Source organism: Python bivittatus, unplaced genomic scaffold (assembly GCF_059951505.1).
Source record: "Python bivittatus isolate LINGU-HERP-01145 unplaced genomic scaffold, Pbiv_v1 ctg000700_np1212, whole genome shotgun sequence".
Lineage (NCBI taxonomy): Eukaryota > Metazoa > Chordata > Lepidosauria > Squamata > Pythonidae > Python > Python bivittatus.
Genome location: NW_028277098.1, coordinates 54,146,666 through 54,166,027, shown reverse-complemented (window position 1 = coordinate 54,166,027; position 19,362 = coordinate 54,146,666). Strand labels below are relative to the sequence as shown.

Sequence of the window (19,362 nt, the reverse complement as noted above, 5' to 3'; positions counted from 1 at the left end):
TCTCATGCATGCACACAATGCATATCTGCTTGTAGATAAGATCACTGAATTCTTAGCAGATTCAAGAGTATTTCACTATAGTAAGATAAGATTTATTATGCCACCATGCTGTCTCTTTCATGAAATTTCATTAGATGTCCAGATGATGATTTCTAGCTCTTCTAACTCCTAGGTCTTACGTATCTTCCTATGCTTCTACTATCTTTTTTTTTCTTCCTATAGAGAGTTGGTAATGTGAAAAAGATAGAATGACTGCACTGTAACCAGACTATTTTATTTTGTGGTGTCTGAAGGCAACTCTGAAAATAACTGCAGGTTACTGTAGAGATTGTGTGATGTTTCAAGTATATAACGTGTGTATAATTGGCCTGATGTGTTTTAATTGTTTAGAGCATTTGTATATGGCCCTGCGTAATATTGAAATCAGTAGGATATGCACATTAGAGCAATAAAAATAAATAACAGACTCAATACTAATTAAAACAGCAATGCAAATTCCAGTTTCTGTATTTAAAATATAGCATCCTTTCAGTACTTAAAATATCAGTCACTGAAGAGCTTGAGAGGATAAAAATGTCATGATTGCCCTTCTAAAAGATAATATAGTAGCATCAGGTGAAGCTCCTTGGGGAGAGGTTCATAATTAGGGCACAGATAAGGAGGCTGTTTCTTTTGTTGACTTTAAGCAAGCCTCATCAATGCAACTGGCTCCCAGGCAGTGAACCAACAATTGTTCCTTCTCTTTCTCTCTCCCCACTTCTCTCTTTCTCTCTCTCATTTTCTGCAGGCAATCCTTCTCAGTCTACCTCCCTTCATTATATGAATCCATACCAGCTCAATGCATACGCTATGGCACTGAAGGCTGTTGGGGAGATCATCCAGGACTATGACAGTGATAAAATGTTCCCAGCGCTTGGGTTTGGAGCCAAGATTCCCCCCGATGGGCGTGTGTCTCATGAGTTCCCCTTGGTACTGACACTTCCCTTTGAGTCACACCAGCATTCAAAAACAGCTCCTGAGGGACACTTTGCTTCAAATCAGATCGCGTGTCAGACAGAGGAGTCCAAGTATCACATTCTGTGATGCCTTCTCTGGAGGGAGCAAATGCCATATAATCCTGTCGGCAGAGACTCTGCTTCATTGACAGCTGAATCAATGAATCTTTCCAGCTGCAATCCTAAACACATTGACTAGGGAATAAGCCCCATTTTCTACACTGTTTATTCATTCTTGCTCCTGGATAAAATGAATAGGCTGGCACTGTGTTGTCTTGCTTTCCTTGGCTGTGGCCGGATTCTTCAAGGAGTTTGGAATTTACCTACAAAAAAGTCCCATGGGCCTCCAAATCTTGCTAACTACATCTTTTAGCAGCCTCAGCTGAGTATTATAGTTCAGCAACTTCTGGAGGTCAGAGATTCCCTACTCCTGAGTTAAAGCCTTCAGGACATGAGGGTTATAGTAACAGAAGAAGCAATGTATGTGAGGGCTTTTTAAATGTTGGTGTCTCTGTAAAATCAGCATGAACCTTAGATCCAAGAAAAGAAAAATGTCTTCGCTACCGTTGCTATCCCTCTAAAACCCTGAGAGGGAGTTTCAGTTGCATCAGCTTAATCTCTGCTTGCAGCCAGGAGAGGGTCCTTCATTTGTGATAAATCTAAGGATCCAGCCATGTATTACTTTAAAGACCTAGCAGTTTTGTCTTTTCATACTCCATACTCAAAAATACATGTTTGTGGTGTGATCTAGCATGTGGGGAGAGAGGTAAGATACACATTGCAAGAAATACATCCAGTCATGGATCAAGGCTGCACTAGAGGGCCATAAAGGTAAAGCTCCTAATCTGTCTCAGTAAAATCCTGATCTGGAGCAGACACATGCTCTTTCTTTTAAGAAGGAAGCCAAGCTGCTCAGCTGTCTTGACATAAATTTTTGTAACTGCTGCCTAGCATTTTTATCTTTGTTGTTGCATATTATTAGCTGAAAGGGATGTTTAGAGGCAGGTGGAAGGATTAAAGCAGCCAAAGGAAAATGTTTAAGATGCAGCCTCTGCCTGGAGATTCCCTTTAGTTGTGTCTCCATTTCTCTGTTGCAGAATGGCAACTCTGACAATCCTCACTGTAGTGGAATAGAAGGAATCCTTGAAGCGTATCACCAGAGCCTCAAGACTGTGCAGCTCTATGGCCCCACTAATTTTGCACCAGTGGTTAACCATGTAGCTAGGTAGGTCCACATAAGTATAAAGTACTTCATAAAGCATGACATTGAAAGCTTCTTGCCAGCCTTCATAAAGCAGGCACACAAATTTACCGTTCATTTTTGCAAGCTAAAAACCACATAAACGAACAGTTTCAGTGGATTTGTACGTTGTATCTATTAGGATTGCAATACGGAAGGGTACATAGCCCAGTGAATGAACATATCCTATATTCACAAAAAAGGAAGACAACTCTGAATTGGAAGCAGTCACAGATACACATATATACTTGTCAGAAGCCAAGCCACACTCCAAAAAACAATTGGGCCATGTGGAGAGCCATGATGACCATGATATACAGTTTGATAGGCAAGAGATTTGACTATGACCAGGGCAAGTGTCATTGTCCTCCCTTATCAAATCACATCTCAACTACTAAACAAAGGCCAAGTCAAACATGCCAACCTATATGTGTTGTGGCCCCATTTTTGTGGGACAAGCCCATGATTGTCTTGGGAACCATGGACTCACAAGCTATCCTGGACTCTCCCCAGGGCATGTAAGGTTGAAATCACCCAAGAATCCTTGGGAACTCCAACACCAGCCCCAAGATAGCATCCAGGAATTAGTGGAGGGCGTATGCTCAGCATTTAGATGGTGTAGCCCATCAACAGCTCAGCTTGTCTTTGCTAGTTAATTCCACACAAAGACACTTGCAATCTAACTATGTCCAGGGCGTGCTCCTCATCACTGCGAGGATCTCACATACTACCACAGCCCCCTCCCCACCCACTCCCTGGCATTACTGCTGCTGCAGTATTTAAAATGCAGGTGGGCACATTTCTGATGGCCATATCCCTATCACTGCCCAGCCAGGTCTCAGCAAGATATGCCTGCTTAGCACAGACATCTGTCACTACATCATAGATCAATGCATCCTTATTGTGCACTCACCTGATATTTTTCAGCAGCAAAAAGAGAACAAGGCTCCCAACAATTTAGCTACCCAGGACCAGGACTGGGGCAACAGGCTTACAAGAAAGAACCTACACCAATATGCAGGTCCTCCTTTTCCTGCAATGGTCTACCCATTGGCTCACTGTACCTTCCCCTGCCTATCACAGTCCCAGTTTGTTTCCCACTGTATCACCCTGGAAGCAAACAACATTCCCTTCCTTACATCCTTCCTAATATGCTCCAAGCCCATCCCTCAACCTCAGCTATCCTGAGCATCCACTTAACACATATGCAGATCCCTTTCATAATATCCTACTGACCCTCCTGATTCCTACACCACTTCTCCTTTCCTTCAGTCATGTAGCCTGTCTCCTTCAAATCTTCCCAGGAGCCTTCAGAAATATTTAAGGGAAATAGGAGAAGGTGCAATGAACAGTTTTTTGAGAAACAAATTCTTTCTACTAGTGCTTGTAGTATTACAATTTGATGCCAGCTAACTGCACCATTTGTGTTCAGAATGTGGGATTTTTCAGTTCAGGATTCAGAGGGCCACTAGGAACTTGTATCTTCCTGTATTCAATATTATTTCCTCCCAATTCAGATATGCCTCAGCTGTGCAGGATGGCTCCCAGTATTTCGTTTTGCTCATCATCACAGATGGTGTGATATCAGACATGGCTCAGACAAAAGAAGCAATTGTCAATGTGAGTAACTCACATGGGTGATGTTGCATTCTGATTTCAGCTTTGTAAAACAAGCAGACATGTTCCTGTACGTGCCAGGGTGGACAAAAATTGCTTCAGTTCAGCAGCATGACATATTAGTAAGCTAAGCGCCTGGAATTCTCCTAGCCACAGAAAGAGGTATAGTCTTGCAGCCACAGCATACTATTGTTTTCCTTATTGTAAATCTACTTAATGTTCTCTAACTGGAATTGTAGCAGCTGCCTCTTTTGCTAAGTATGGGAAACCCTGAGAAGTGCAGATGGATGTTTTCAAGCGGAGACAGGACAGGCATTTGCCAGGAACGCTTTCATTTAAATTCCTGCTTGGACTTAGTGTACTAAGTAGCCTTTTCCAGTTGTGATTTTGTATATATATTCTTTTTCCCCAGATAGCCGGTTTTTGCTTCCATCCTATTATTAATACAGCATTTGTAATCAGATTTAGAATCAGTGGCATCCACAAGAAAGGGCAAAAGAGGTCATACTGACAAAAGCAACATTGTGGTATCACGAAACAAGCTTTGCCCCTTTCTTACATGTGTTGTGATGTTGCACACATGCCCCAAAGCGATCAAGCTTGTGGCATGACACTCTTTCCTTATTCTGACAAAAGCAACAAGATCCTTCCAGGGCCATTACTTAGAATTCTTATGCCTCATTCACACATAATGCTAGCCTACAAGAAAGAAGCCACTGTTTACAAATCAAAATGGATGGGTCTGGACATCAAGCTAAGTCCAAACTCAATACATTAGGTCTTAACTAATGTGTGAATCATGCCATAGAGTGCTCAGTCCATTACACAATTATTCTTCCACCAGGAGTGGGAAATCTGTAGCCTTCCAGATGATGCTCAACTACAACATCCATCTCTACTGGTCATGCTAGCTGAGGCTGCTGGGAGCAACAACTGCCGAGGCTGCTTTTGGCAACATCTGGAAGCCCACAGATTCCCCATACTTCATTCCACCAAATAATTTAGACTTATCTAATCCATGGGGTGCCAAAGCAGAATCACAGCAGTCAGCATCAAATCATATAGCAGGAGAGCAAGCCCCCCAGGGGATGCCTGCCAGTATCCCTTCTGTGGACTGCATCATGGATGAGGTCTGAATTCTTAGCCCCTCTTTTTTATTTTGGCTGAAGTTTGGATCAGGTTTAGGATGCCAAATGAGGGTGGTAAGCAAAGGTTTAAAGCACTCTTTTCACTCCTTAAAACCATCCCACCCCAAATGGATCCTGGCCCTGCCCATATTTTGAATGTGGCCTTCAATATGCTGTGGAAGTAAATGAAAAAAGTCACTGCTGGCTTTTTTCAGCCTCCTGTTTTAATCCTTGTACCACATCAGCTCTTTCCTCTCCTCCCTTTTCACAAATGATGGGAGGGAAGAAAGAAAACTACTTGCCCAAAGCTACTCTTCTCATGGCTCCAATGGACTTTGAACACAGGTTTCCCAGAGGGGATTTGAAAATCAGCTGGACTGTACGAATAAGCAACGCTTCTTGTTATGCAAGTATTTGCTTCTGCGTGCAGTCTGCCCCCACCCTACTGTTTCCAGCCATTAGAACACTGCCATGTGCTATGCTTTTGATTCCAGTGGTGATGAGTGATGAGTGCCGCTCCTGATTAAATTGTTGCTGCAGTCCATTGTTTCAACATTGCTAGAGATCTGCTGTAGCAAAGAACACTGATTATTGCCACTTCTGCATTTAACAGCAAAAACAGTCACTGATTGCTGAAGGGGAAGAGAAAGGAGTTAGATAATTTGATAATAGGACAGAGAGAGCATGTTAAGGACAAGCTCAGGCAGATTGGAAAACACAAAGCATCTCTATTATTCTCCTCTACTCTTGCGATAACTTCCACAGTGGTAAATCCCATCAGCAAGGAAAGGGCCACAAGGGATGGGTGCAGAGTGAGGCGGGTTGGCCTAATTCAAGTGAAAAACATGGCTAGTGCTTACATAGTTTGAGCCCTGGAAGATGAGCTTGCAAGACACATAGGAGCCAGTGCATAGAGGGAAGACTGCCTGGTGCAGACATTCAGCCCTCCATACACAGAGGGCTGTGGAGGCAAGCAGCGATGAATTGAGTAGAGCCAGCAAGTTGATTGTGCTATTCTGACTTCATAAAGGGTGGGAGTGAACTGCTGGATTTTTTTAACTCAGCTGTCTCCATATTATTTTACAGTTGTCTGTTCTAAATTCAGGCTCTTTCTTTGTTTCTTCTCCCCATCTCCATTCTTCATCTCTCCGTTGAGCCCATCTATTCTCATTTGTTTCCTGCTGGCCCTCAGGCTGCCAAACTTCCGATGTCTATAATAATTGTGGGTGTTGGACAGGCTGAATTTGATGGTAAGAATCTGTGTTGTGTTACCTTGTCTCCAGTCATGATATATGAGGATTTTCATAAATCTTATTCCATTGAGAACTAGTAGGGCTATGCCAGTGTAATATAAATTCAGTTCTGCACTTAATCAGTCGCCATGGGCAATCACTGGAGGTGGGGGGGGGCAGGTGACATCATGTGCATCATGATATCATTACACAAATTAACAAGTTATGTCATTTCCATCATTTACATGATGGTATTGTGACACACATGATGTCATCATGACTTTCATTAGATGCCTGTGGTAGTGGCAATAATCAGCAGTGCAATGTCCATAAACGCAGCAAGACAGAAGCTGGTTTCACACATTAGAATTGGCAAAAATTCATATCTTCATGTGAGCACAGAGCTCATTGAATGACTTAGGGCCAGTTTCTTTCTTGCTCAGCCCAACTATTTTACAGGGTTGTTACTGTGGGAATCAAATTAGGAGAGTTCCCAATGTATATCATCTTAAGCTCCCAGAAAAAAGGTGGAATATAAACACAATAATAAATGAAAAGAAACCTTACTTAAATAAACCAAGACACATAGTTTAGAGCAATGGATTATATTGCCATCTCTTTAGACAGCTTATTCCATTATCAGATCCTTTGGGAAGATGCTTTGGGATCCAGAAATATATTAACTCTGTAATATATCATAGAGAGTGTGCAACATGTGTCTTAAATCCTTGTCATCCAGTAGCGTACTTTGGCTACATATATTGAAAATAAAGCTTTAAAAATTAGAGCAACTAGCAGATATACAGTATATTTCAGTGATTAAAGATTTGAACAGACATCCTAGCTTCCTTTAATAAAGCATGATTGGTCAAACAAGGTATATACAGTATTTAAGGCTCTGCAAAGCAGCTGTTAAGATCTGTCATGTTTTTGCTTGAGCCTCCAATTAACAACTTTTAGGTCTCATATTTGATAGTCTTCAGTGCGAAATAATGCCATTTGCTGAAAATCTGTATAATGGAATTCAACAGGTAAAATGTAATGGTTTAATTGTACTTTGTAGAGCAGAATGGGACGTGGACATTGACTGGTCCATTAGGAGAACAAGTTGCAACATGCAAAGAGGATATTCAGTATGTGATTCCAGTTCAGCTCTCTGAAAGAAAAGAGTAATGCCATTTTTTACAAGTTTTTTCCCCCAGTCATTAATTAGTCAGTTGTTTGTGGCACAAGTGAATTTTTGGAGCTTTTGGCTCTTCACAGTCTTGTTCCTATTGAATGTTTAATATTTAATTTGATAAACATCCATTTCCCCTTCCTCCAATGGACAGCAATGGTGGAACTGGATGGAGATGACATTCGGATCACCTCTCGTGGAAGGACTGCTGAACGTGACATTGTCCAGGTACCTAGAAGAAAACAATAAGGCTTTATTTTGCACACTCACCAGCCGATATGGAGTTGTAAGACTTGCTGCAAAGATGAATCTCCAGTCTTGAAAGTGGTTAGTCAGTGGGGCTTTCCTAAAATCTTCAGTGTATGTAAATCTCAGATTGTGTGTGAGCAACAATAGCCACCTTGCAAGTTCTCTGAACAAAATGTGTCAAGATAAGAAACGCTGAGTAAACAGTTTTCTTTTCCCCAGTCAACTCAGCTTAATTGACACGAAAACATTCTAGTTTTGGATCAATACTGGGAAAGAAAATAATTCTCAGGAAAAGAGCTCAGTGGGAGAACACATGTTACATACAGAAATTACATACAGACATTTCCAAGTTTAATAGGAGATGTAAAAGATCTCTACCCGGAAGAGTGGGGAGTTGACAGACAAAGATTTATTGTGATATAAGGCATTTTTTGTACTCCTAATTTTTATTTAAATTTGAAGAGGAATTAAACAGAGGTAGATAGCCTTTTGAGATCTGTAGCAGTTTTGGAACTTGCAAGCATAGCACGGGCATGCTCATCCAAGGATTGCTGTGGTAGAAATGACCAGCAACAAAAATACCCTCTCCAAACTGGTATAATTGATTATTCCCCATCATGTCTAGCCCCCTAAGATGCTCTTTCCCAGCCTAGTTTTTTTAAGATAATCTTAAGTCAGATGAGACAGGGTGCCTGGTACCAAGGCAGTAACTGTGGGGACATTAAGGCCTTGGCCATCATATTGCGCAGAGTAGAATAGCCTGACAACATATTTTAACTTATCTAAGACTAGTGAATTCTCTAACAAATTTCTGTCTCTATGAATGTACCTCCGCTGGGGAGGTTTGGCACAATAAGTAGCTGGAGTATTTAAGTGCATGATTACCTTTTATATTACTTTGTGATGCTGTCTAAATCAAATAATATATGATTATAAAATATGTATTTTGATATCTCCCAGTTTGTACCATTCCGAGATTACATTGACCGCACAGGAAACCACGTCTTGAGTATGGCACGACTGGCTAAGGATGTGCTGGCTGAGATTCCAGATCAATTCATCTCCTACATGAAGGGACGTGGCATCAAACCTAACCCAGCTCCACCTCCTTACTCCCCCACAAGCCACACCCTTCAGACTGAAATCTGAAGATCGGGCGAAGAAAAGAGCATTTTGAGAGGGATGTGTCCAAACACCCAGTCACTCTTTGGGATCTGTCTATCTGTTTTCTGGGGCCAGAGACCAAGGCAGTATCACACCAGTGAGAAAATCCACAATGTGTTCTCTTTCCAAAAAAGTTCATATTGAGAACTGTTTATGCTGAAATGCTGGCACAGCAATGTGTTTCACTGGTAGGACATTTCCACTTGGGAAACAGCAAAAATGGGGGGCTTGTTTTTTATTTTTTAAAAAGGACACTCATTGGTAAGCTTCCTCATTTCCTTTCAGGGAGGTAACCAAGATGGAGTCTAGTATGTCATCAGGAAGTTTACATGATTCATTTTGCTTATGGTATGTGTGATGGATTCCCATAAATCTTCCAAGCATCCCTTCCCCCTCCTCCTTCCAGCATCAAGAAGTTTTGAATTATTGGGAATTTTTTATAGCCTGTGTATAATCTGCCTGCCACATTAGGCCTTCTGTCTTTCCTTTGTAACAGCTCAACTTCTGGATTGACCTGGCAGGCTACATATTGTGATCAAGTATCTGTTTGATGTCATGTTGGTGCTGCTACTGGTCCTTGTACTGAACCCTGTCCCTAGCTTGCCTAACTCCCTTTATCGTTTGTAAATCTGCTTTGGCAATATTCGTGCAGGCCTGGATTGTTTTGTTTATTAGTGTGTCTTAATGCCCCCATTAAGTCCCTTTTTAATTGTTTGTAAAATTCTGGTTTTCAGCATCTCCCTGGAAACCAATTTCTATCTTGACTTTGATATTTGACATTTCTGTGTGGGGCATTAATGACGTATTTGGATTATGAGAGAAGAAAATTAAAACTGAGCCTGATTTGTTTAAATACCTTATTGCAGTTTTGCCTGTCAGCAATATAACATTAATAACAGTCTACTCCAGTATTTCTCAACCTGGGCAACTTTAAGACGTGTGGACTTCAACTCCCAGAATTCTGGCTGGTTGACTAGGGAATTCTGGGAGTTGAAGTCCACACATCTTAAAGTTGCTGAGGTTGAGAAACACTGGTCTACTCATTCAGAGCAAACATAGAGCTGCCACATAAAAACACAAAACTCTCCAAATTTCAAAATTTGCATATGCAATCCATTATAGAAGCCCAGCAATTCCTCAGCAGTTCCATCTTTCCTGGAGGGAAATAGAATCATAGGGTGGAAGAGAACTTGGAGGTCTTCTAATCCAACTCCCTGCCCAGGACAGAAATCCAATCTTTGTTTGAAAACTTCCAGCGATGGAGACCCCATAAGTCCCATTATGCTGAATTCTCAGCCAAGCAGATATTCCAATCCTACCCCCAGGGTCAGAAATTCCAGATGGAAAGCCTGTTTGGATTCTGCTCATGAATAATCTCCGTCAGTGGCAGCATATAAACCTCCTCTTACTCATAAATCAGTTTGTCCATCTTGAGACTCCTTCCAGCTCTCCAGACCTGATTTTTTGCATTGCTGTTATTAGCCAATTATACAACCACTCTTGTAGTTGGTGCTCTCTTTCCATAGGAGTACCAGCTGTGGAACAGTTCCCTCTCCAGTGGTGGTACCTAGACAGTTCCCAGAAGCTATGGATTAAGCTCTAGGAAAAAGGCAGAAGTCAGAAGTGAAAACAAAGATTATGCTATGTTCCTTCTCAGGATTAAATGCAATAGTTGAAGCTTCTGAGGATTTGAATATATTGATTATATAGGCCAATTAAAAAAAAAATAAGTTGAAGCCTCCACTTTCCAAGTTTGATCTCATTTGGCAAAGGATGTACTATTTGGCTTAATTATTTGTAGCCTCTCAAATATCCTCCCCCCCCCAAACAGGCTGCTGTGTAGAAGTTCAAAGAAGGTCTACTTCAGAGAACTCACTCTTAATCCTTCTGATCTATTAATAAGATTTGCATTGCAGCTGGATGGTTATTTTGCTCAATTGCAGGGAAAGTGAAAGAAGTATTAAGCAGTAGCTGAGCAATTATGCCCAGCTGCCTCCTTTAGAGTGGTAACAAATGTAGTGCAAGTTGTTTTCTTGTTCTACAATTAATTTGTTGAGGGTCGATCAAAATTTAACAAAGGTACTGTTAACATCTGAGGGATTCTCAGACTTTATATACTGGAATGCCATTCAGTTCTTTTTTTGACTGAAACAATACGCAGGGCAAGAGGGTGCATCTTTTATTAGTCCAATGGCCATATTAGGCTTTGCACAGCACATACTTCCAAAGTGGGTGGTTCCAAGACCTATTTTGGGAGAAGGGTTCAGGGAATATAAGGGATGTCATGTGTGCTATAAACATCAAGATTTAAGGCATTCATTTTGCCCTAAAATGCAAAAGAAAATTCAAGGATTTGGGCCCTCTTGGTCTGCTGGGCCATGAGGGCCACAAAAAGGATGCTGGGAGGCTGCATTTTTTTGCTCCATTGATGTCCATTGAGGGACAAGGGAGTTTATCTACTTAACAACACGTCGGATCATATGAACCAGTTGGTCCATGACGGTTCTGGTCCAGGTTTTGCAGCAGAAGTTCATCTGTTTAAAATGTCTCACACTCCTGAAGACGAGTTCCACTGTAAATAGGAATACAACAGGATCCTGTAAACATCTGTAGAAGCCCATTGTGCTAATTATTTCTAGGCATCCTGTCTTTCAGGTCATTCTCCCACAAATATAACCATAAGGTAAATTGGGACAAGGTAGACTAACCTTGGGACTGGTATGAAAGAAGAAATCCCTATCTGTGGATCAAAGATTTATTTACTGTTTACATTACTGCACCAACAGAGATGCTATACAGAATTACAAAAAGAAGCATGCCTTTATGGTGTCCTTTCCCACCATTTCAGCTATATTGGATCCAGTTTATGGCTGTCTAAGTGGTCTTATTTTGCCACTTAACTGTATAGTACATATTCTTTGCTAGTGGTTGTCTTACCCACAAACTAGTCAACGCTTTTTTAAATGTTTTCCAGAGTTCAGTAGTGGGGTTCTTTTGGTGCTTACTGAAAATTGCTGGATTAGAGCAGCTAATAATGACTGACAGTCTGCTCAGTCCAGATCCTTTGTTGACCCCAACTAGTTGGTAAAATTGACTTCAGCTAGAAATTCTTGGTCTGAGGTTAGAATTACTGTATAAAATTACCCAGCCCATATGCTGAATAACAAACTCAGGGAGAAATCCTGAACTATTTGCAATGAATGAGAGCTCTGTTGTTCACTTTGCTTTGGGCTGTGAATTACACTCCAAAAAATGTAACTTCCACAGCTATATGGTCTTCCAACCCTCAAAAGAAATTATTTTCTTTGTCTTAACTCCATTCAGACATTTCTTCCCCCCTCCCGATCCTTTTCAGAATCAAAGCTTCCATGAGGAGACAGTGGGAAGCATTGCAGCCCTAGTTCTGAATGAGAAGAATGTTTGTGCATGCTAGTTGTACTCCGTCATCTATCTGTGCATTGCTGACATCAGTGAAAGTACAACTGGTGGATGTTATTTACTCTGCAGTTCTCTGTACTGCATCTTTGTTCAAGCATGGTGAAGCATGTCAGAATTGTCTTGTTCTCACTTGTGTGAGTGTAAGGGCAAAGAAACCTACATTGTGCAAACTGGTTCTCTATTGAGTAAGGATGTAATGTTTGCAAGAGAAAGATATCTGACATAAAGGTCATCTTTTTAAGTGGGCAAAACTGCTGAATCTTAGCCTCATAGAATAGCTCTGAGTTGTAATGGAAACCACAGCGATTCTTTAGGCAACTTCATTTGACATGAAGTAGTAAGGCTGTTGTACATGCAGTCTGTTGCCCAAATCAAAACATCATCTAATTACTTAACTTTCTTACAGCGACCCAGCATGTTTTCACCTATCTCTTTTTCTTTCTCCATTCATAGCTCTTTTTATTTGCATGGCAATGATTTTTATCTCTTTTACGCTACTGTACTCTATGTTGAATGTTTGATGTAATATGGTTTCTATTGGATTGCCTTAAATTGAAATAAATGATTCCTTTTATTTAAATAGCATGCAAGCAAGCATAATTTGTTAAGATTGTTAGATGCTGATTGCAAAATTGGGAGGACAAGCCAGAAAAATCATTTCAGGAGAGAGAATGGTGTTACATGGAATATATTGCATATATTAAAAAGAAGCAGATTATGAAAGAAATCTTTTGGAGACATAATCGGTACTGATACTTTTTCCTCGTTGTTAGGGTGTGTACAGAACCTTGGAGCAAATCCTGAAATAATTTTATTATAGAAAAAAAAGATTTACACATTCACCCAAACGGTAATTAAAATATACTTAATAACACAATTCAGTGCGTGGCTCCCTGGGAGTAAGCCCCAATGAGTACAATAGCTTTAACCTAGGTAAAGTCTTGGTTACTAAGACCAGGTATCGATTACAGCTGTTCAATTATTATAATTAGACTAAACATGTAAGCAGCGATTTAAATCAGGAAGGAGAGGCTCAGTTTGTAACATTTTCTGTCTTTAAAGGAAATACATGTAGAGAAAGGCACTTCTGGCACAATTTGTGTGGACACATTTTGAATGTGCTTGAAACAACACAAGGAGTTAGCCTTACAGCACTTAGTCGTGTTTGAAACTTGTGTTTTCACAGTGTTTTGAATTCGAAGTGGGATGATCTGTACTTGAAAGTCTCTTATTGGGACTTGAAAGTATTGCACATCACTATTTGGAAGGTTTTGAGCTTGAAACAGACTGTTTCAAACTTGGAAAATATCTGTTTCAAGTGTGAAACATTTCAATATTACCTAAACAGCCTCTTTTAAATGCAAAACAAGTGTTTCACACAGAAACAACTGTTTTGAACTCAAAATGGGGCATTTTGAACTGGAAATTGTTCAAATCTGAAAGGTTTTGCATAACCCCAGAAGCTAATTTTAAATCTAATTATAGGTATTTACTGACTAATATCATGACTGCTGGAGACTGCTTGGACAGGTTATGCCTTATAGTGTATTCCTAACAAAGGCCAATATTGCTCCTTTTCCTTAAAAGTCCTAGACCAGTGTTGTCCAAACGTGGCCACTTTAAGATGAGTGGACTTCAACTCCCAGAATTCCCCAGCCAGCATGGCTGGCTGGGAAATTCTGGGAGTTGAAGTCCACTCATCTTAAAGTGGCCAGGTTTGGACAACACTGTCCTAGACAATAGTGGAGAAAGATCCTGATGCAAGAGAGTTCGAATTTAGAGCTTCCTATCTCCCGAGTAAAGTGAAATCTTAGGGCTTGAAAATTCATGTTGTATAACAAAACCATTGAATGCTTTTGAGGTTGTTCAGTGTAAACTTTAAACCGTTGGGATGTTTTGTGATCAATATGGCATGTCTAGGACAATGGACACTATGTACTGAATTCACATAGGTCAGTGTGTAATAACATTCAAAAAGGCGGTGGCTGTCTGCAAAGTGTTGTGTTTCTGTTCCATATGAAAAATTTTCCCTGTTCTTATGGCTTTGCAACGTGCTAATTCATTGTGTAAGAAGCACACACATATACACACATACTGCTGGCATTGGGAAGAACATTAGGCACTGTAAAAGACTGTACTGAAACAAAGAACTACTGTAATCTATGAAAAAGTAAGAAAGACAAACAAGAAAGGTTTCAAATGCAGCAAATGCAGAAAGTGGAATTCTTTAAAAAATTGTATATTCTTTCCCAGTAGAGTGCTGGGGATTTCTAATCATAGAGTAATGGCCTCCCAATTTTGTATCTCAGTTTGTACAATCTCTGTGCACTCATTCAATCCAATACATGTAAATCTTTAAGCCTAAAGCTCCTCTCTGTATCTCGCCTGCTCTAAAATTTTAAGAAGACACAAGAAATGTCTTCCAGGGTGATACAAGGACCTCTTGGTGAAAAAACGGAATCAGAGAGAGAGAGAACCTTGTTATTCTACACCAGGGAAAACTCCATAGTATGGTTTTATCTTTATGAGGACGGTCCACAGAACCCGTTCCCCCTGCTCCATGCAATTACTTTTATCTTCTTCATTTTTAAAGCAGCATTTTGACACATTGCTTAAACAAAACCCTGGGTTTCATGCATTCTAGAATGATAATGCAATACAATCTAGCAAAAATCTAGAAGAGTGTCATAGTCTAAACCTGGCAGTAGAATAATGTGAAGAACAGTGCAGACTAAAGAGTGGCACAAAATCCACCAGAATACCAATGCAATACAGACTAAGAATTAAAAACACTCAGTACAGAAGCCAAAATTATATCCCCCAAATGACATTGGGATCAGAAACAGAGGCTTAAAACAAATTGAAGAAGAAACAAAAAGAACTTGACCCCGGCACTCAAATTCAATGTTGGTGCCAGATGAGCTTCCCAAGAAAGAAGCTTCGGTAACTGAGGAAAGTTGTTTTTGTGCCTTTGAGTCATTGTTGACTGCTGGTGACTGCCTGGACAGGTCCCTGCGGTTTTCTTGGCAATAGTTCAGAAGTGGTTTGCCATTGCCTCCTTCCTAGGGCTGTGAGAGAGCGACTGGCTCAAGATCACTCAGCTGGCTTCATGCCTAAGGCAGGACTAGAACTCATGCTCTCCCAGTTTCCAGCCTGGTGCCTTAACCACTAGGCCAAACTGGCTCCCAACCACTAAAAAGCTCCTCTTTCAAGCAATCATCCTTTGAACTCAACAAAGAGAAGTCATATGGAGTAAGACCTTGCACATGCTTTTAAGCCACAAATAGGCACGTAAGCAAGAAGATTCATTAGCCAAACTCTGTCCTTTGAATTGAGTTTGGAACAAACCAGCTGCCAGTGTAGCTGAGATAGATTGGCCAGAAGATGATTGGCTGCAGTTTTGGTTTTCCAGACTTGGATGATTACGTTTACACTGAACATGTGATCCAGAACAAAATGAGCAAACCTGACCCTGTCACTATAATGGTAAAGATGTTTTAAAATCTAGATTAAGATTTCTCAGATCTCAGATCATACAGAGTATTTCTCCCTCCATCCTTGGAGGTCAGGAGGAGGGTTCTGATCTCAGATGAGGGAATCTGCAGTTTTCCAAAGTAGCTCTTTCTGAGATTGGGACATCTCACCTTGGAAAACTCCCAGAGAGTCCATGTCAGTGCCCTGGATAGGACTCAGGAAAGGAGATCAGAATCCAAGGATTCCAAGTGCTGCTCTTAGTCTTTCAAGGCATTTCCAGTCTGGGACAGAATTTCAGCTAGTCCTGTGTGGTGAACAGCTCTAAAATAACTCCATGAGTTCAGTGGGGCTCCCTCAAAGTATAAATTTGCTCCTAATACACACAAACCTGCAGGTTTTCAGCTTGCCAACTTCAGCTATATAAATTAGTCAATACTTTTGTCATCATGTAAAAAGTATTAATTGTGGTTTAGACATTTACACGTGCATGCTTATTACACACACAAGCTGAACACACCAGTTCAGAATCCGTAACACTGAATGAAGGTAGAGAAGGCAAAGAAGCCAGAAATCACAACTAAGGCCCTTAGAAATAAGTAGCTGTTTACTAAAGAAGAGCAAGGAGAATTTAGAACCATATAAAGTGAACATATTAAATGTTGTGGGAAAATATTAAGAAATATTAAACATTTCTGGAAAAGTACATCCAATATGAGGCTAAATCTGAGACTATTAAGAAGTAATGCCTACAGCTTGTGCAGTTCCCAGCTGGCCTTGGCTGATCTCTGAAAATTAAGCAAGGTCAGGCTGAATTAGCACTTGGATGAGAAACAACCATAAAACCCCAAGATAGTAGGCATTGTTGGGATGCACAGAAACAACTGACAGAGCTTTGATCACACCATCATGGCTGCCATCTTGACTTTTTTGACCACACCCTGTGGACACTCCTGCAATACAGGGGAGTTGAAATAAAACATTCTGGGAGAAGACAATGTGTAACCACTTGTACACACATTTACATTCAGTGAGTCTGTGTGAGAGTGTACTTCTAATTAAAAAGTGTGTGCACTGGAGACCTAAATGAATTTGAAATATTAAACATACTAGCAGACAGAAATCTAGCATTTAAGTGAAAACTAGCTCTTAAGAGGGAGCTAGTTTTGATGAGCATTTTACTGGTAAAATGTGTTTGTATAAGTATTTCAGATATGGCAAAGTTATTGTGGGCAGGGTACAAACAAGAGGACAGCTACAGTATCTGGTCACAATTCCAAAGGAGCTTTTGAAGTTATGAAAGCATTTTTTGTGTGTGGGGATGAGAGAGAGTAAAACACATGAAAGGATTTGTAGAAAAATGAGCAGCAGGAAATATCCAAACAAAAATTCATCCAAATATGGAATGTTGGGGCAGGGGGAGTGAAGCAAATAGATAACAGGTTCACCCAGTGAATTGTTTCTCTAACTTTTTGCCATTGTGGGCCACTAAATAAGCGTTTGTAACCTGTAGGGGTGCCCTCCTTAAACAGACATTCCTGCCTACACTTTCATTTGGAAAGCACAGGAGAACACAAGAGGATTACAAGTACATGTGTATGTGTTGTTCCATCTCCATTTCAACATAGCTTTTTGAAACTCAGTTGTATACAAAGTATGTAATCCAAAGTTAAGTGTTGATTTACCACTTGAGGTGAAGGAAGAGGCTGCAAATGGGCTATGGTCAGCGAATGCAGGATGATTATGGTGGACCACAGTTTGAGAATCACTGATCTAGAGCTAACATATCTTGACTGCAAAAGTTCAGATGACCACTAGAGGGCAGCAAAGAATTACAGAAGCAATTTGTTTGTCTCTGCTGCCATCTGGTAGTCATGGGAAGGTTTGCAACCCAAGTCTGGTAGAAATAAGTTCACCCAAAGAGTTGCGTGGTGAGAAGGCAGCCATTAAATAAATAAATAATTTTTAAAAAAATGGATGGATGGATGGATGACATGCTAAGCTACCTTGAGCAAAGTCAATGGTAGATCATGGCTTATAGCCCAGTAAACCATTGTTAAATGAGAGATGTAATGGAGTGCATGCCTGGGATGTGGTGGACTGGGGCCTTTGGCTCCTCCCAGGGGGATTTCTAAGCCCTTCCCCCACAATCTTCAGTGCCCTCTCTCACGCTCTCTGCTAGGCTTCCACCAGCTACTTTATTCCAGAGAATCGCCCTGTCTGTACTGGTTTACTCAAGAGAAAGAAGGTGACGCACTTGCCTTCTAGGCAGCAGTTTAGCTGGACAGAGAGATGCATGTAGTGATTCAGTAAGAATGCAGCCCTTTGTTATGTATATCAAGGTGAAAGACCAAGATTTGAAGACAGAAGCAGGAAGGAAAAAAGTAACAATGATTCTGAAGGGGGTTTTCTAGCACTGTGTGGGCCTTCAGCCAGGAATACACATACGGAGAATAAGGGAAAGCAGACTAGGAGACAGGATAACAAAGGCACCACCACTCAGATCCTTTTCCAGAAAATACAATCAAAATTCTAATTCAATCTAGCTTCCATTAGTTGCCAGACTGCTATATGTATTTCCAGGATCTCCAGTCCCAAACTAGTTTTGGCTTAGAAGCAGCCTGGGAAAAGATTCTTCACTCCTTCCAGGAGGGAAAAGCCACATCAAAGACAAAATGGAGCTGGCTTTTCTCCTCTTTTAAAAGCTCACTGGAGAGGAAAACTTTCCCACGCCTGGTGGGTGGCTGAGAGTTTGATTTTCCTGGACTTTGATGGTCTCTGACTGCTATCCAGATTGACAGGTTAGATTTGATTGTCAGATTACATTCAGAGTTTCCTCTAGCTCTTTCCTGTCTGAACCTTTGGGGAGGAGAGATCTCTCCATAGCCCACAGATGTAAATACAGCAAGAAGCAGGCATAATTCACCTGATCTGATCTAAGGGAGTTGAGGACAATGGCTGGGGCCATAATGTCTCCAGAGCTGAGTTTCTGCTCCTAATGTGCAACTGTGGGGATTCCTGTGGACTACCAAGAAGATCAGAGAGGAACACTGAATAGGCTTCTGACCCAATTAGGCTGAATATACAGGCTTCTGCTTTATTGGCTGGGTAGAATCTGTGTGAAAGCCAAGAGAACTGTGTGGGTGTTGAGGGGGTGCACTCCTGAGTAGCTCCTTCTTGGACTGAAAAAGCCTCACATTCTGGAATTTGCCATCCAAAGCTGAGGAGGCTGTAGGCAAGATGCCCTCCCTGTGTTGCCCATAATCTCAGTCTCTTTCCTCATTGCACAGCCCACCTTTAAAAAGAAATAAAAATGGTCCTCTTCACTTCTAAGGGGAGAATGGATTTCCTTTCCTTCTGAGCATCTGGTCTGCCCCTTTACTCCATCCCCGTCCCCTTCCTACTAGTAGGCTGGCAGAGACATTCAGTACAACATCTTTTCTTTCTTCTTAAGCTTCTTGCAGAGCCCCGCCATTGTTAGACATGTATTTATTGTAAGATTTATACCAATCCCTTTCTGCAGATTCTTGGCAGTTAACAATGGCCATGTGGCAATCAACAATACAATCAAACCTCAATAAAGCATCCATAATATAAAATTAAAAATGGTAAAATAAAATAAAATCAAGTAGCAATAACAACAATGAAGAAC

At 40.9% G+C, this 19,362-nt stretch overlaps 1 protein-coding gene across 1 annotated transcript in view; it reads left to right on the top strand.

The window, feature by feature from the left end:
- LOC103048694 (copine-5) overlaps positions 1–12,817 on the top strand; it is a 160,630-nt gene extending 147,813 nt beyond the window's left edge. Inside the window, exons 16-21 of the mRNA XM_088153182.1 lie at positions 788–969; positions 2,093–2,220; positions 3,753–3,855; positions 6,172–6,229; positions 7,543–7,616; positions 8,598–12,817. Coding sequence (XP_088009308.1) covers positions 788–969; positions 2,093–2,220; positions 3,753–3,855; positions 6,172–6,229; positions 7,543–7,616; positions 8,598–8,786 — 734 coding nt within the window. The 3' untranslated portion in view covers positions 8,787–12,817. The remainder of the gene's footprint in view (positions 1–787; positions 970–2,092; positions 2,221–3,752; positions 3,856–6,171; positions 6,230–7,542; positions 7,617–8,597) is intronic.
- The last annotated feature ends 6,545 nt before the right edge of the window (positions 12,818–19,362 follow it).